At 32.3% G+C, this 17,029-nt stretch overlaps 1 protein-coding gene across 1 annotated transcript in view; it reads left to right on the forward strand.

The window, feature by feature from the left end:
• The window catches only part of LOC105813272 (MAM domain-containing glycosylphosphatidylinositol anchor protein 2), a gene marked incomplete at its 3' end in the record, with an annotated part of 268,929 nt that extends 253,446 nt beyond the window's left edge, over nucleotides 1-15,483 (forward strand). Inside the window, exon 7 of the mRNA XM_012647919.1 lies at nucleotides 15,335-15,483. Coding sequence (XP_012503373.1) covers nucleotides 15,335-15,483 — 149 coding nt within the window. The remainder of the gene's footprint in view (nucleotides 1-15,334) is intronic.
• Between the last annotated feature and the right edge of the window lie 1,546 nt (nucleotides 15,484-17,029).

Here is a 17,029-nt window from a genome sequence, read left to right on the forward strand (position 1 = left end):
TTATTTTAAGTGAACGTGGAATGCTTACCAAGGTTGATAATAGACTGATTAAACAGTTTCCTTCTAAGACTGAGAGCAAGACAAAAATACTATCACAGTCACAAATATTATACTAGAGGTCCTTATCATAGCCAAAATACTCAAAAAATAATTAAAGTGATTAAAAATTAGAAAGGAAGAGTAAAAGTTTCTATTCATAGGTCATATGGTTGTTTTTGTAAAAAAAATCAGAAAATGTACTTAAATTAATAAGGTAACTTAGCAATGGTATAATATAAAAATTAGTATGAAAAATCATATTTCTGTATAGTAGCTATGACAATTTGCAATTGAAATATTAATAAAAAACATTTCCAATGACATCAAAATATGAATAAATTTAATAAAATATATGCAAGATGTACACTGATAAATACAAAATATTGCTGAGGAAAATTAAATAAAACCTAAATAAATGGAGAAATATACAATGTTCATACATTAGAAGAATCAGTATTGTTTTGATGTTTATTCTTTTCAAATTCATACTCAGTTTCAATGTAATCTTTATTAAAACTCCCAATATGTTTTTTGTTTCTTTGTTTTTATAAAAATTGAAACACTTATTCCAGATTTTATGTGGAAAACAAGGCTCCAACTATAGTCAGATCTAGGCGGGAAAAGAAAATGAACGAAGTCGGAGAGCTCATACTACCTGACTTCAAGGCTCACTATAAAGCCACAATAATCAAAATAATGTGGGGTTTTTTGTGTGTGTAAATACATGGATCAATGGGAAAGAATAAAGAATCCAGAGATAGACCTCCATGGTCACATGACACATGTACAATTAATTGAGTTTTTTAAGGTCACCAGTATAATTAATTGGAGAAAAGATAATCTTCTGAATAGATGTGCTAGAACAACTGGATATCTATATGGAAAAAATAAACCTAAAACAATACCTTAAAGTACCCACTAGATTAATTTAAAATTGATGTAGATCTAAGTGTAACAAGCTAAAACTAAAACATTGTAGAAGAAAACATGAGATAAAATCTACACAAATTTGGAATAGGCAAAGATTCATAGAAAGTAAACAAGTAAAGGTACCATCCATAATACATACTAGACTTCATTAAAACTACAATTTTCTGTTCTTTCAAATACATCATTAAGAAATGAAAAGGCAAGCCACAGATGAGAAAAATATTTGAAATACATGTATCTAACAAAAAACTTATATCTGGAGTATGCAAATACTTATAACTCAACAGTAAGACAAACAGTTCAATTGAAAACTGGCTAAAGACTTGAAAAGACATTTCACAAAATGATATATAATTGACCAATAATTGTACGAACTAATATTAGTTATCAGAGAAATGAAATTTAAAACACAATGAGATAATACCACACATACATTATCATGGCTAAAGTTAAATAGACTGACCATACCGTGTGTTAATGAGGATAAGGTAACTGAAACTATCACACACTACTGAGCGAAATGTAAAATGAGATCACTTTTTGAAAAAGAGCTTGTCAGTCTCTCATAAACTGGAACATGCACTTACTTACCAAACGATTCTGCAATTCGATTCCTAGATAATTACCCAGCAGAAATGAACACATGTATACCCAAAGACTTATTCCCAAACTTTGATATTGGCTTCATTTGTAATAGCCTCAAAATAGAAACAACCCAAATATCCATCAACAGGTGATGAATAAGCAATTTGTGATCTATTCATGAGATGGAATTTAACTGAGCTCTAAAAATGGAAAGAACTACTGACACCTGAAATACTATGGATGCATTTCAAAAACAACATGTTGAGTGAAAAGAACCAGACTCAGAGAGTGCATATTTTATGGATTTCATTTATATGAATTTCCTGAACATGCAAAGCTAATCTTTAGTAATAAAAAATGGATTCTTGTTTGCTTGGGGCTGAGGAATGGAGTGATTCATAACAAAGGGGCAGGAGGTAACTTTCTGCAGTGATGGCAACCTATATATTGATTAAGGTGGTGATTCCATGATAATGCCATAGATATTTTTCCAAACTCATCAAAATTTATACTTAAAATGTAGGGATTTTATTTATGTGAATTATACCTTAATAAAATACTATCAAATAAATGAATGCTATTTACCACCTAAGGTAGGCTTGGAAATAAGAAGTGTCTCATAATGTGAATGGCATTTGTTCTATCAAATGTTATTATGTATATAATTTTTCTAATTCACATTGTGTTAAAATAAGCAAGGTAATTTTTAAAATATTAACTGTTCCTCAAGAATCCTTTGTTCCATTTTTCTCTCCACTAACCTTCAAAATATTTTCTTTTAGGTGGAGACACTAGTTGGTAGCAAAGGTCATACATGAAAGTTAAATCATAAAGACATGAATCAGGTTTTGGAGGATTACCATTTTGTAAGCAGAGGCAGGGTAGAATAAAGAGAAGACAGAGATATCAGCATAACAAGCGATGCTGTAAGAGTCCAAAGCTGTTTCTCACAGCTTCCTCACATTGTTCTGGAGTCTGCAATAGATCTAATTTGTAGGGAAGAAGAGACAGTCGGGAATCTCAATTTCCCCTAACAGAAAAGAATCTTTGTAATACTTACTGACACCAAAGAAGAATAAAACAAAGAAAACTGAATGTAGAAATGCATACATATATATGTGTATAAATACCATATATTAAATATTTAGTAACTCTTTTCTTAAGGGCTTGTTTGGTACTTAGTACCTTTGGATTTTTCAGTAGATATTGAGTGGTACTAAAACCAATCTCTGAAAGAATCAAATAGCTTTTTAAGGCTGGGTGCAGTAGCTCACCCCTGTAATCCCAGCCCTTTGGAAGGCTGAGACTGGAGGACACTCTGAGGTCAGGAGTTTGACACCAGCCTGAGTAAGAGTGAGACCTTGTTTGTACAAAAAATAGAAAAAGTAGCCAGGTGTAGTGTCACGCACCTGTAGTCCCAGCTACTTGAGAGATTGAGGCAGGAGTATAGCTTGAGCCTAGGAGTTTGAAGTTGCAGTGAGCTATGAGGACACCAGCCACGGCACTCTAGCCCAGATGACAGAGTGAGACTCTGTCTCAGGAAAAAAAAAATAAAAGAACTTTCTAGTTCAGTGGAATTAAAGCCATGTCCCAAACCTCCCAGTGTGTTGTTAAACACCTGGCCTCTGTCCGTCACCCTGAAGGATGATTAATGGGTGAGAACGGTGCACAATGTGTTCCAAAGGCACACCAGAAACCAGACTTAAAGTGGTCAGGAGAGAGATTCCACAGATGATAGCCCACAACATGATCTGGCATCTTTTCTCTGGGTAGATTTTGTGATGGGGCTGTAAACTGAGAAAGTCAATAGAGGTTTTCTTTTTATAAATTATTCTCAGGTTTCAGATCAGAGGATATAACCAAAGTCGTATAATTTCACATCACTTAAATGATCATTACTTAAGAAATCTCCATATGCTATCATTCTAATGAACTTTGTCTTTTTTTCTTTTTAAGAACTTATCAAAATACAGTTCCTAGAAGCCTCAGAATGTAACGCAGGCAGATACCTGCTTTGCAGTCAGATCCAGACCAGTGCTTCCTAGCAATGTGATAAGAACAGTTATTTGCACTCTAATCTTCTCCTTGTTCTAAAAGTCATATTCACGGATCTTTTAGTTATTCTTAGAGAGTCACAGTGATTCAGTTTCAATAACTAGTTTCCTTTATTCACATCTAAATCCACTTTATTAACTCAAGTTATATGTTTTGGAGAAAATAAATGTTCCTAGAAGATAAACAACATACCTTCTGGGCTTCTCTCCAACTCACTTGAACACCTCTTGCTCCCTGCCTAAATGATATTCAGCACATTTATATTCAGTGGTGGACCACCCGCATGTGCAGCAATAGCACTTGCCAAGAAGTTAATGTGGTCTATAAGTACACCATTGAACATTCAGTTTTTCAGGCCGAGAGCCGCTGTGTCGGTTCATCCATCTGTTCCCCTTCCACACACACACACACCCAACCAATAGTCCTTTAAATGAGCACAAGGCTTTTAGATATTTTGGAACTATTAAGTTTTGAGGTAATATATAGCTTTAGCAAAGACTGAATACATTTATTTGCAGCTTATTGTATATTTATTATTCCTGACTTAAATGTTTAATCAAATACTTGTAGTGCTCATCCTAGAGATTTAGTCGACCCTTATCTTTATAAATTCTGGAGTTGACAATATTTTCATATAATGACGTAATATGGCAATATGGTTGAGTCCCAGGGATAAAATTATGGTTTAAGTTTCTGTACTCGCAGAGGGCAAGCTGAATAAGAAGGGATTCTTTTTCTACTAGTGCACTAGCCTATCAGGACAACCACCAGTCTATAAAGTATCTTTGTGTGAATTGGGGATCGGGGGAAGCTCATTTCTTTAAGTAAATGTACGTCCTGTAACAGAGAACAAATGGTAGCAAGAATAGGCCAGGCACACACTTGATTGTGAGCAACCATGTAGAGCTGTATTGGATGTTAGAGTGAAAAAAATAATCCTTTAAACAAACTGGGTTCAGAAGGTAGCTTTGTGACTTGATGGTTGCTTACTATAGGGCAAGTGGCTTAAGATCTCTAATGTTCACTTTCATTTTATTGTAAGGGCAAAATGATGAGGATGTTGAATCTTGCAGGGGATTGTGAATATTAAAAAGAAACATAATATATGCAGGTTGATTAGCATGGTGGCTGACAAAGAGAGCAACTGCCAGGAAAAGTGGACTTTAAACGTCTTATATTTGTCTAGGAGAGATCAAGCATCAATTCTTCTCTAAGCCTAGAAAGAGCTGTTTTATCTGAGATTAAGCTTCCTCATAATGCTCTAAAAGCTACAATTTAGAATATTTTCTGTGACCAGGTAGAACACTAGATTCAGGCTTACAAAGACATGAATAGGAAGATCCCAGTGGAAAGTATTTCATAAGAATTTAAATTGTTTTTTTTAGTTTTTTAAACTGACACATAATAATTGTGTATATTTACGGGGTATATAATGATGCTTCAATACATACAACGTATAGTGAATCACAACAGGATAATTAGCATGTCTATCATCTCAAACATTTATGATTTCTCTGTGTTGGGAACATTCAGTATCCCCTCTACTAGATATTTGAAAATATACAATATATTAATGTTAGCTATAGTCATCCTACAGTGCTATGGAAAATTAGAACTTATTCTTCCTATCTAGCTATAATTTTAAATCGCTTCCTATCCCCTTCTTCCTCCTACCCTCCCTAGCCTCTAGTAACCTCTGTTCTACTCTTTATTTCTATGAGGTCAACTTTCATCCTAGATGATCTTTTCAAACTGTGAGTGTCTACTAACACTTTTGGTTCTTCTCCATGGAGGAGGCACCTACTACCTGTGTCTAGTCATCCATCTGGATCCCTAGCATTACCTAAGGCATAATACCCCCACCATGGCATAGTTGAATAGTTACATCAGATATCTTATGACATTGTAGTTCTCCCTACAATGGCATAGTTGAATAGTTGTATCAAATATCTTATGACATGATTTAAAGCCTAAAATATTTACTATCTAACTTGTTACAGAAAAGTTTCCTGAAATCTGGTTTACAAGGCAGTCTGGTTAAGGACAACATCACCTCAAGCATCCTTGAGGAGGAAGAGAACAAATTAAAGAGTTGCTTGAGAAATGTTTTCCTTCCTCATGTGTAAATATTTATGTTACATTTATATTTATGTTCACATGACCTTATAAAAGTTCTCCAAATAATGTCTTAAACTAGAATGAGAAATAAAAACATATAAGTGCTATATTACTTTTAGACTAATAATCCTATTGTATTTTCTCTTTGTAAAAATTGTCCTAAATGTTTAAATGATGGATTAACGTTACTAAAAATACAGGCATACCTAGGGAAGGTTACTCTTAGTATTATAGCGTTACATCTATTTAATGGCTGCAACTAAAGAAAATCAAGATTTATTTAGAGAACTTATCTACTGCACCATAATTCTCAATTTTTAAAAATTTGTAATGTAGGTAAGGACCGAAACTTTAGGATTAGGGTTACTCTGAAACAATAGGCTTTAATTGCTTTGCATTGTGTAGTACCCTCTGCTAGACCTAATTATGTTATGTCTAAATCTGGGAAAGGGCCCATTTATGTCTTAGTGAGAAATAAAGGTAATTTTATACAAAATATTTTTGGGAATTCTTATGTATTTGAATAACATTACAATGTGTTTTCCTAATTACATGCTAAGTATTATGGGATAAATGATTATCATAGCAGAAACAATAACTAAAGGAAGGAAGGATAGTCATCATTTAGGTATCAAAATGGGTAAGGAAAAGCAAAGAAGAATTGCATGAGCAAAGTATTTTGGTTTATGGGATCAAGGTGTGTGAAGATAAACCCGGGGTTTTAGAAATATTCAGTCCCTGGCATGCTGAGTCATTAGAATGTGTTCAAGAGAAATGGAATCATGTAGAAAAGTTCACTGATTGATTTATTCAATAACTATTGAGTTATAGGACTTTTGTTGGTGTGAAATGATAAGATTGAAATTCAGTGTTATTAGGATGCACCATAGTAGTTACAAACAATAGACAATCCAACAGATGAATCTGCAGAAACAAGAGAGGAAAGAGGCATAGATGAGTGAGCAAGGCTTCCTTTTATAGATGAATCTTGCCATAAATCCCATAAAGCTTATTTACATTTTCCACTGGTGTATTTTCTTCATAAAAATACTTTAAATATATTATTACAAATTTATCAATTCATAAAGTAAATTTATGTATTCATTGAAAGTATTCTAGTCATTGATGTTTTTTAAATGATGCTAAAATTTATTATTTTAAATTTTTCTATATTGAAAATAGGAGTACTACCTTGATACATAATGTTTTAAACAAAATCATTTTTTGAGAGTGAGAAACCTATTTATTTAGCGGTTTTATTTTGAAAAGTTATAACCAAAAGAGAAATAATAATGTTGTAATCAAAGAAACTGTACCTTATGTCTGAGCAGATTTAAAGGCTTTCTATAGAGATCCCAGTGGTTTGTAAAGATTGACAATACCAATAGCTTATTGCTTAACCAATCAATATACCTGCTCTCCAGGGCTATACTTTCTAAGGAAGCTCTTCGGTGCTAAAATGTGGTTACTGGGCAGCCTGCCTTAGTGTGGTTTGCACAGGTCTGACTCCAACAGGAGAAAATGAATTCACATAAGGGATAAATAAAACCAGTTATATTGAAATTTTAAAATAATGTCTGGACAGTGACTGATTATTTTAAAAAATTAGTTGTCCCCACGTGGGAAGACACAGTATCAATAAATACTTCTCTGTCTCAAGCACAAAGACACTTGACCTAAATGATTTAAGTAGGTTATAAATTGTTACACGCATCTGGCGTTTGTTTTTAAAATGAAGTCTAAACAATCTTTGAGAGATGTTGTCATTGACTTCACAGTTGTATTATTTAGTTGATATGTTTTTATTTCCTGCATACATATTGACAAGTTATCACTGTTGAGCCAACTCTTGATAATATTCATTTTTGTTGTTGCTGTGACATTTATCTTAATTCTAAGATTTTTTTATTAGATGCAATATATCCTTTTATTTAGTGCTATTTACATACTTAATATTTTTTATTCCTTCTTCAAATTAATTCATCACCATTTAAGCTAAATAAGAATGGGTACAACCCATCAAATTGGTAATCATTTTTGTATTACTTTACAAAACTTACCACTTTTAACGTGATGAGGCCTAATATTAAATGCCATACAACTTACTGATAAGTATAGGTAACATAGATGAATACAATGATTTTTAAAAAAATTTTCCTTTGACTTCACAGAATTAAAACTTTGTATTCTCAAAGTACTTTTTATGCCCTCATTTTCATGACAGTAACTTTTGCATGGCTTTGGATCAAAACGATAAGCTTTTAGAAAGATAGAACCCGAAGAGGTAATTCTACACTCCTTTTCTTGGATGGGATGCATAAAGTCATTTTCCGCCTCAGAGACTCTAGTGTCCATTCAGTTTCTGAAGACTGAAAATTCAGGAGTCTACTCTCAGTGTCCAGTCAGAGGACAAGTGCTCATCTGTTGCTTATGTGCAATCACTTTTTACTTTATCAGCTCTTCAAACCACATGTCTTTTTTTTATAGGCAGTATCTTCATATTGGTTTCCTGCCCAGGACTTTTCATCCACTCAATACATTTTTTTCTTTCCCAGCAGTTATTGTTATAAAATATAAAGGGGATTTACATCATTTTCCTGATTAAAAATTTAGGAACATCCCCATTTCTATAAAAGCATTTCTTTTCTTTTCTTTTTTTTTTGTCTTCTTTTGTTTTTTAATATTACTCAATATTCATTAATTTTAAGAGAAAGTAATTCTGGTTCCAGCAATTGCATGCTTCTTCACTCTATGGAGAAATGACAGAGAGTTGCATATATTTTTATTGCATATTATACTTAACAGAATGTAATACATAACCCAATGCTTTAACCAGTCTATATATTTAAACACAATGTGACTCTGACTCCAAAATCACTTGACTGTATTGATTAGTTTCTACTAAAATTACATACAGGCTGAGAGCTGTGATTCCCATGATTTTTAGAAGGCTTTTTATTTAATATCAGTGTTTGTTTTAAGTTTGGCATGAATTTTAGTAGCTACTGTTGTATTAATCAATATACATTTTACACAACTGAGAAGTTTTAAATTAGGTTTTATTATTGTTGATACTTTGCAAGTGTTTTTTTTGTGAAATTATTTCCTTACTACCATTTTGACTATTATTTTCAACTTTGCTTTCACTGAGTTCTTTTCATACTAGGAAATAAAAATCAGTGGATCCACTATAAAATCTCTTCTTCCACTTACATGAGTACTGGCTAAAATAATTTCAGAATAACTGGACTATAGAGTAGGTATTCAACATCTTAGCATATCAAGCAGGGTGCTTCACAAATAAGCACTGATCTATTTTTCTTTTGACTTATTCATACACATGCACTGTGTCAGGCATTGTAGTAAAAGCTAATGATACTATTCTATCCCTGTTCTTCAGAAGCTTGGTAGAGAAAATGGGCACTGCATGTTATAACCACACCAGATCCTATAGTTCTTTCTCCAATACCTATATTTTATTCATTTTCTCCACCTAGGGTGATACTTTATTTCTTCCCTTCTTTGTCTTTCTGTGAGCCAGCCTTGTCTGTCTGCAGAATTTCTCCTCCTTTCAGGTCAAAAAATTGTCAGACGTTTCCCCCACGAAGCTATCCTTGGTCCCAATAGAAAGTATTCATTATTCTTTCATAGAAGGTTCTATGGTATTTGTTTACATTTCTCCATTGTATGACTTCAGTCATGTCAAGCATGCTATTTATAAATTCTATTTCATGTTTCTATTATCTGAAGTCTAATCTTTTTGTTTATTTGCCTTGTTAGTCACCCACAGTGAACATTTTCTTATGTGTTTGTAATGTTGGATTTTGAATTCATTTTCATTTGGATTTGGAACAATTTGATTTGAAGGAATTCTGTGCACCCAGTTGACAGTATGTCTTTCAAGACCAATTTGACATTGGCTCTTCTCAAGCAATCCAATGGTATCACTAGCCAATTTTTTTTATGTTAATGTGAATATTTTTGTCATCTTCCTTTACCGGTGACAGGCAATATTTTTTCTACTATATCCTATATCTGAGAATATAGTTTTTACAGATTTTGTTTAAATGTGGTAGCTTCATTTCCAACTTCTCATCCTTCAGTGGCCTATTAACCTTATCTCCTTAGGCCTAAAAATCCAAGGGTACAAAGACCAACACTATTTTTTTTTTCTCCCCAAACTCTTATTCAGCACCTATTTTCCAGTTCTGTTTTTTAATCCCTGGGGAATTCCCTTTCTTGCTTGCAAGTTTAGGTATACATGTAAAAAGATGTTTGTTATTATTCCATCTAGCATTTCTAGATAAAAACTGTGAATTTGTTCTTGTTTTAGTGACTCTTTCAAACCAGTAAATATATCAGAATTTGTTGTGTGTAGGTTTTTATTTTCCATATCTTGCAGTCTGAGACAAAATGGGCTTGTTTTATTTATCCATATTTTGTCAGCACTGCCCAGGAAAGTGATATGCATTAATTACTTAAATTCTCTTCTATGAAGTGTAAAATGAACAGATAACCCTCACATATGTAAACATGCCCTGTAAATCATTTTCTAAACCAAATTTAGCTATTTTAAATTTATCTTCCTATAGCCTATTTTCCAAAATGTGAATTGCTTTCAAAAGCAGCATATGTGGTCCTGACCACTATTATACAATTTCTCTTTGTTTTTATTTCAAACACTGTATTGACTTTACTAAAATCAATTCATCTAGCCAAGCACATTTTAAGTGTTCTTAATGGTAATGGTAATGATTTTTATTTTATGCTTGAGGTTTATGCATAAAATTGTTTTTGAACCTCAATGTGATCATTTTCAAAAGGTTTTTGCAAAATAAAACACCTGTACTTTTGTATAAATCTATGCGATATTTTGAACAACACACATTTTTTCTATCTATAAATTTTAAGAATATTTTAAAATCCAAGATTTATATATAATCATATATAACAAATCTAAAAATGCTTTCCCAATTTAGATAATGAATATAGTTTTAGATCAGTTAATCTGAAAAGATTTAAACTAAAACAACACTGTATAAAAATAAAACTAGAATGCAAAAAAATAAGAAACTTCTCTTGATATTTGATATACTTACTGGAAAAAGAAGGAAAATACCTGCAGTATAAAAAAAAAAGGAAGAAATTATGAATTCTTTCCCTGTTCAACCAGTAGATGTCATGTTTGGATGTCTAAGCCCAAAATTATTATAAGGATGTTTCCTTTGTTTTACTGTGTGTTTCTTCAAATGACTGTGTACACATTAAATATGATTGGCTCTGCGACCTGAGAAGAAAATTAAGTGTGTATTTTTTTAAATTTTAAGATGCATTCTCAAATGAAATCAGGAAGCATTTTACTTTTCTAAGGTTTTTTCCAAGGGAGGTTCAGTACAAAGTATGCCCTGAGACATAAGCAAGCATATATATATTGAACCACAGCTGCTAAAAATTATTTCTGATCAGTACTTACTTACTACTGGTCAATACTATTTATGCACTATCTTAAAACCTTTTTTTACCTTTAATTCTAAAGTAGTATAATTATTCACCTAAAATAAAACATTTTTTTTAAATTTCATGATGCAAAGTTGAACTTGTAAAGACTCTTATTGTATTTGATTATTTATTTATATTATCTTCCATATGTTATCACCATCTCCAATCTGTACTTAATTTCTTCATCTGTAATATGAGATATTGGAATAATCTCTACTGTATTTTCTAATCTAACACACCATGAAAAAATATTACATATGATTTACTCAATGCAGATAAAATAAAGTATTTTAGGCTGGGTGTGGTGATGCACACCTGTAGTCCCAGCTACTTAGTAGTGGGGGATGGGAGGATCACTTGAGGCCAGGGGTTTGAGTTCAGGCTGGGCATTGTAGCGAGATCCCATCTTAAAAGCAAAAGCATATTTAAACAAATATGTTGGAAAGCTTTTGTAATAGTCTCCAATTAAATATAAAGATGATGATGGAATTTTACAGTAAAATTTGATGTATTTGTAATATTTAAATGAGGTCTAGATTGGAGCTTAATTTTTTTACTACCTTGAAAATAGGTCTTGATAAACAAATTCAAATTATTCACAAGGTCAAGAGGATCTGTTTTTTAACTTCTGGATCACTCTATTTAAATAACTTAAAAAGTATTCATTTAAATAACAATCTTACTGTCATAATGGCAATTTGTATTTATGTCATGCAGCCAATTACCAGCCTGGCAGTCCAGAAAGTCAACTATTCTAGGATGTTTTCTTTCTGAAATGCTCAGACTATGCTATCCTGTCACCATTCTATTCGCCTTCACTCCACCCCCCATTACCTGACCGCTCTTAGTCTTGCTGCTGTCATCCTTCAAGGAGGGAGATCAAAGAGATGTTTCTTGTAACTTTAGAATTAATTTTGATTTCTTTTGTTATATGCACTTGAAGATAATTTTAGGAGAGAAATTTCAGCTGTTTAAAAACATTGCAGGCCGGGCGCGGTGGCTCACGCCTGTAATCCTAGCTCTCTGGTAGGCCGAGGCGGGCGGATTGTTTGAGCTCAGGAGTTCGAAACCAGCCTGAGCAAGAGCGAGACCCCGTTTCTACTAAAAATAGAAAGAAATTAATTGGACAACTAAAAATATATAGAAAAAAATTAGCCGGGCATGGTGGCGCATGCCTGTAGTCCCAGCTACTCGGGAGGCTGAGGCAGGAGAATCGCTTGAGCCAGGAGTTTGAGGTTGCTGTGAGCTAGGACGCCATGGCACTCTAGCCTGGGCAATACAGTGAGACTCTCTCTCAAAAAAAAAAAAAAAAAATTGCAAAATGTATGGTCTACATTTCCTTGCATCAGAATATCCTAGGGTATTTGTAAAATATCTGGATTTCAGGGCCCTACCTTAGAGACAAATTCATATTTATATATACTAAATTTGGGGAAACATTATTCTTTATAATAAATGTATGGCTTTTCAAGAGGAATACTTCTACAATATCATGAGATAATTTAGAAGTGTTGGTTCTTCAATATTTAAACTATAGTTATATAAAATTAGTTAACATATCAAATCCAATTTGACAGGTGGCAAACATTTCGCTGCACCCTACAGATTCAGGACTGAAAGGTACTTTAATGGTCATCTTGTGGGGAGCTACTCATCTCAACCCTAACAAATGCCTATTTATGTATTGAGTAAATACCTCTAGTGAAGGGAAAGTCAGTCTATTGAGGTGGAGCATTCCACATTCAGAGATCTTTAGTAGATCATTTCTAAGTTAAAATAGGTACACTTTTGTTAGGCAATCACTGGTATTCATCTTGTTTCATAAATCTGCTAACATTTAGTCTGAGTTTATTTAGTCTGATTTTTTTCCTTTGTGATAGATTTTCAGCTCTTAGAAAACTCTATTTGCCCACTTTTGAGAGATACTCCTTTTCTTTTCCATGCTAAATAGCCCCTAGCTGTGACTTTATTCTCTCCTTGTTTCTCTTTAAATGAATGAATGCATCATTTGTTTTATTAAGAATATGTTACTTAGAACAAATCTAAGTTTCTTCCTTTGTTAAATAACAAAAACAACACCTACTCCCCATTTAAACAAACAAACAAAAAACTTTCACCTCCCTAATTCAATATAGATACATTATTCTCCAGTGAAAACACTCTAGTTTTGTATTTCTCACCTAAGCAGCCCTTTATTTTTTTCTAAGTATTGGATGCTTATTTTTAATTGAAACCCCTAGCTCTTTGTCTCATTTACTACTAAATTCACCTCCTCAATTTTATTTTGAGCAATTTTGTTTTAAATACAAGTTGTCGAGAATGTTTTGAGTATTTATTCTTTCATTCAGTATATTGTTTTCCTCTCATCTGAACTTTGCTCTTAAGTATTGTGAACATGAATTTGTGCTATCATTTAGTAATAAATAAAAATATCATATAAGATAAAAGCAGAAAATAAACGACAGTGATAGCTCTTGTAAAAATCCCTTTTATGAGGGATTCTTTGTATAGACTTGATAATCCATTTTCAATTTAACTGAATGAATATTTATAGAAAATTTTTAAAAATGCATACAGTTTTGATGTAGGAGACTTTGCCAAATGTTACCAAAATTGAAATATTTAATTCAGTGTATTTAATTTTACTAGTAAACCTGTCAAATATTAAATTCAGTTCATTTACCATCACTGGTGAAATTCTTCAGGGTAATAAAGACCATCATTTATATTCTTAAGTGTTCAAAATCCACCCTTTAATTATCTGATATAATTGTTTCTGGATTAGCTTTTCTGAAACCCTTAGATGACAGTGGCTGATGATAAAGAAATAAGAAAAGCAGGTAAAAGAATTTCCTGCATAGTGAAAAACACGTAAAGACATTGAGTATTTAATATAATTTAAAAGAAGAAAAAACAGAAAAATGTGCTGAATGAGTGATGATAAATATACAACTTTTCAATGTATCCAGTATGAATTGAAAGAACTATAAAGCTATTTGCAAAATTTAAGAAAATGTAATCAATTTCCATGAAGAATGAGGCCACACCTCCTCTGTTATTATATCCCTAATTGTATCCTTAGTACACTACTTGGCACTGAATTGGCTTTCACTAAATATTGTCGAACTGTTAAATAAATATGCTATTGGTAATGAAAAATATCTATATTACAGAATATTGAGGAGTTTGATCTATAATTCCAAATGGTCTGCATAGATTTGATTTTGACAATTGAAAAAAACTGAGATGGTTTATATATGTATATACACTATATGCACTTCACATATCCTGAAAATCTAAATCAAAGCTCCTTTTTTCATTGGCCAGGTCTTTTGTTAAAGTATTGTTTTAAGTTTTAAGTTCAACTTTATTGACCAAAGCTGCAGATAATACAAACACAAATTTTCAATTTCACTAATTTTTTTTGAGAAGAGTTGATCACTTACTTACTAATATATGGCTTTTGACCTCTAGGATACCACATTCTTGGTTTTCTCCTTCTACTTGTTGTTCCATATCAGGCCTAGTTCATGTCTCCTCCCGTAACTCTATACATTGGATTACCCCAGTGAGTGATCAGACTTTTATCATCTGTATCTACTTACACTCCTTGGTGATCTCATCAATATCATGGCTTAAATTTAAATTCTATCTGTATGTCTATGGGAAGCAAGATTATATCTTCAGTCCTGACCTCTTCTGTATTCCAAACTAGTTATCTCTCACTGCCTACTTGCTGTCTTCATTTAGATCACTCAAATTGTTTAAAAATGACTTCCTGATCTTCTCCCCCAAATTTGAAACTCCCATAGTTTTCCCTTTCAGTTGACAGAAATTCCATTTTTCCTGCTGCTTAGACCAAAAAGCTTAGAATCACTTTTTATTCTTTTCTTCTCACACTGTTCATCCTATCAACTGGGAAATATTTTTGCATCTATTCTCAAAACATATTCAGAAAATTGATTGGATTTTAATAATACAACTTTTCAATAGAACAATGACTTATAAAACCTATAGTAGAAAATGGTAAAAGGGCCAAAGAGAGTAATAAGTATATTTAAACTGTAATATGTCATCATTCTAATTTAAGCACTTTTTTTGTTTTCAGGAAAGGCCTATGCTCCAGAATTCTATTATGACACCTACAATCCTGTGTGGCAGAACAGACATCGTGTTTATTCCTACAGTCTACAGTGGACACAAATGAATCCTGATGCAGTGGATCGGATTGTTGCATACCGTTTGGGTATAAGGCAGGTGAGAAATTTAATCAATGTCTTTTTTTTTTTCTTTGTAGTCCTCTGTGAAGATTTTGTTGCTATAATTTTTTAATCATTTTACATGCATTCCAGAATAAATTTATATATTTCCAGTATGTGTATTACTCTATACAAATTGTTCTAACGTACTTGAAAGTCTTTGAAATTAATTTTATGACAATAGACATATTAAAGCAACATCCTTTGAGCCTTCTGAGATCCTTCATCACTAAATAGCTAGAAAAATTACATGGTACAATTGCCATATGAGGCACTTATTTAAGATGTGTTCACACTTAACCTATACTGCAAAATCGTTTTGTCTTGTTTCCTAAGAAGCAAATCGTACGTATTTTTACTTTAAAGGTTTAAGGTATAATATATATATAGAATGTTTTAAAAGCTAATTTAATATATCTGAATAAAGATAGTTTAGTAAAACAAGAAGAGAAAATAAAGCATGATATTTTCCTAAAATTATGGGTTACGTGGAAAAATTTTATCTTTTTCAAATGAATCAGTGTTAAAGTCACTTACATTTGTTGGTATAAAATGATATTTTTCTAAATGTAAATTCAGTCTTCATTTCTTGTTAGCATATTATGTGGATGACTGTTTCAATATAATAAAACATTTTGTAGATTTATTTGATTACTACATAATCTATTAGCACTCCCTTATAATTTTGTATTTTCCACAGATTTGCAAAGTATGTGTTCCACTTCCTTAACTAAATAACAGAATAACATTTTAAGTTAGGAAGTAGAAAGGGCAAAATTTGTTTAGAGAAAGATTGCTCAACCTCCAACAATCCATTCAGCTGTTCTATGTAAAACCACTGTTTTTCTATCTTGCAAGATTGCAATAAAAGACCTTGCAATATACATTATTCACATTAAGACACATTGTAAATTGAATACTCTTAGCCTACCTGTTTAAGAATTTCAAAAGAGTAAAAGAGCTTTTCCTAGTGAAAACATCTCGGCATGATAATTACTGGTTTCTTGCCTAAGTGCTTAAGTGTGCACAGGTCATTGATATCAGAAGACCCTGGTGGACCATTCAGAATGTTCCTCTCGTAATCCCTTATTTACATTCGTCCCTAGGTAAATCTGAGTAAATCCAAATCCACATCAGAATTGTTCTACTTGTTCTAATTCGATAATTTTCTTTGATAGAGAAGTTAAAAACAACAATAAAATGGATTAGCAGTTCTTTGTCTCTCAGTTGATGGACTTATCCCTTTCTTTTTAATTTCCTTTTCTTAATATAGCTAATAGTTTTTTAAATCTTTCATATCTGGAGTATCTTTAAGCATTTTTGACTTTACACACCTCACACTCTTTTTTCAAGTCCTTGCCACATTGTTTGGTCATTTTTTATTATACATGCTTGTCAAAAATCTAAAAACCTATGACTAAATTTCGATTTGTAAAATAAAATTGTTTTCTTTAGGTGTCCTTTCCTATTTTCTGGTTATAGTTTTATTTGCAATCATACTGTCATAATTTTGTCTTTAGTTTCTCACTTTCTTTCTCAGTTAT

The sequence above is a fragment of the Propithecus coquereli genome, unplaced genomic scaffold (assembly GCF_000956105.1).
Source record: "Propithecus coquereli isolate 6110/MARCELLA unplaced genomic scaffold, Pcoq_1.0 Scaffold278, whole genome shotgun sequence".
NCBI classification, from domain to species: domain Eukaryota; kingdom Metazoa; phylum Chordata; class Mammalia; order Primates; family Indriidae; genus Propithecus; species Propithecus coquereli.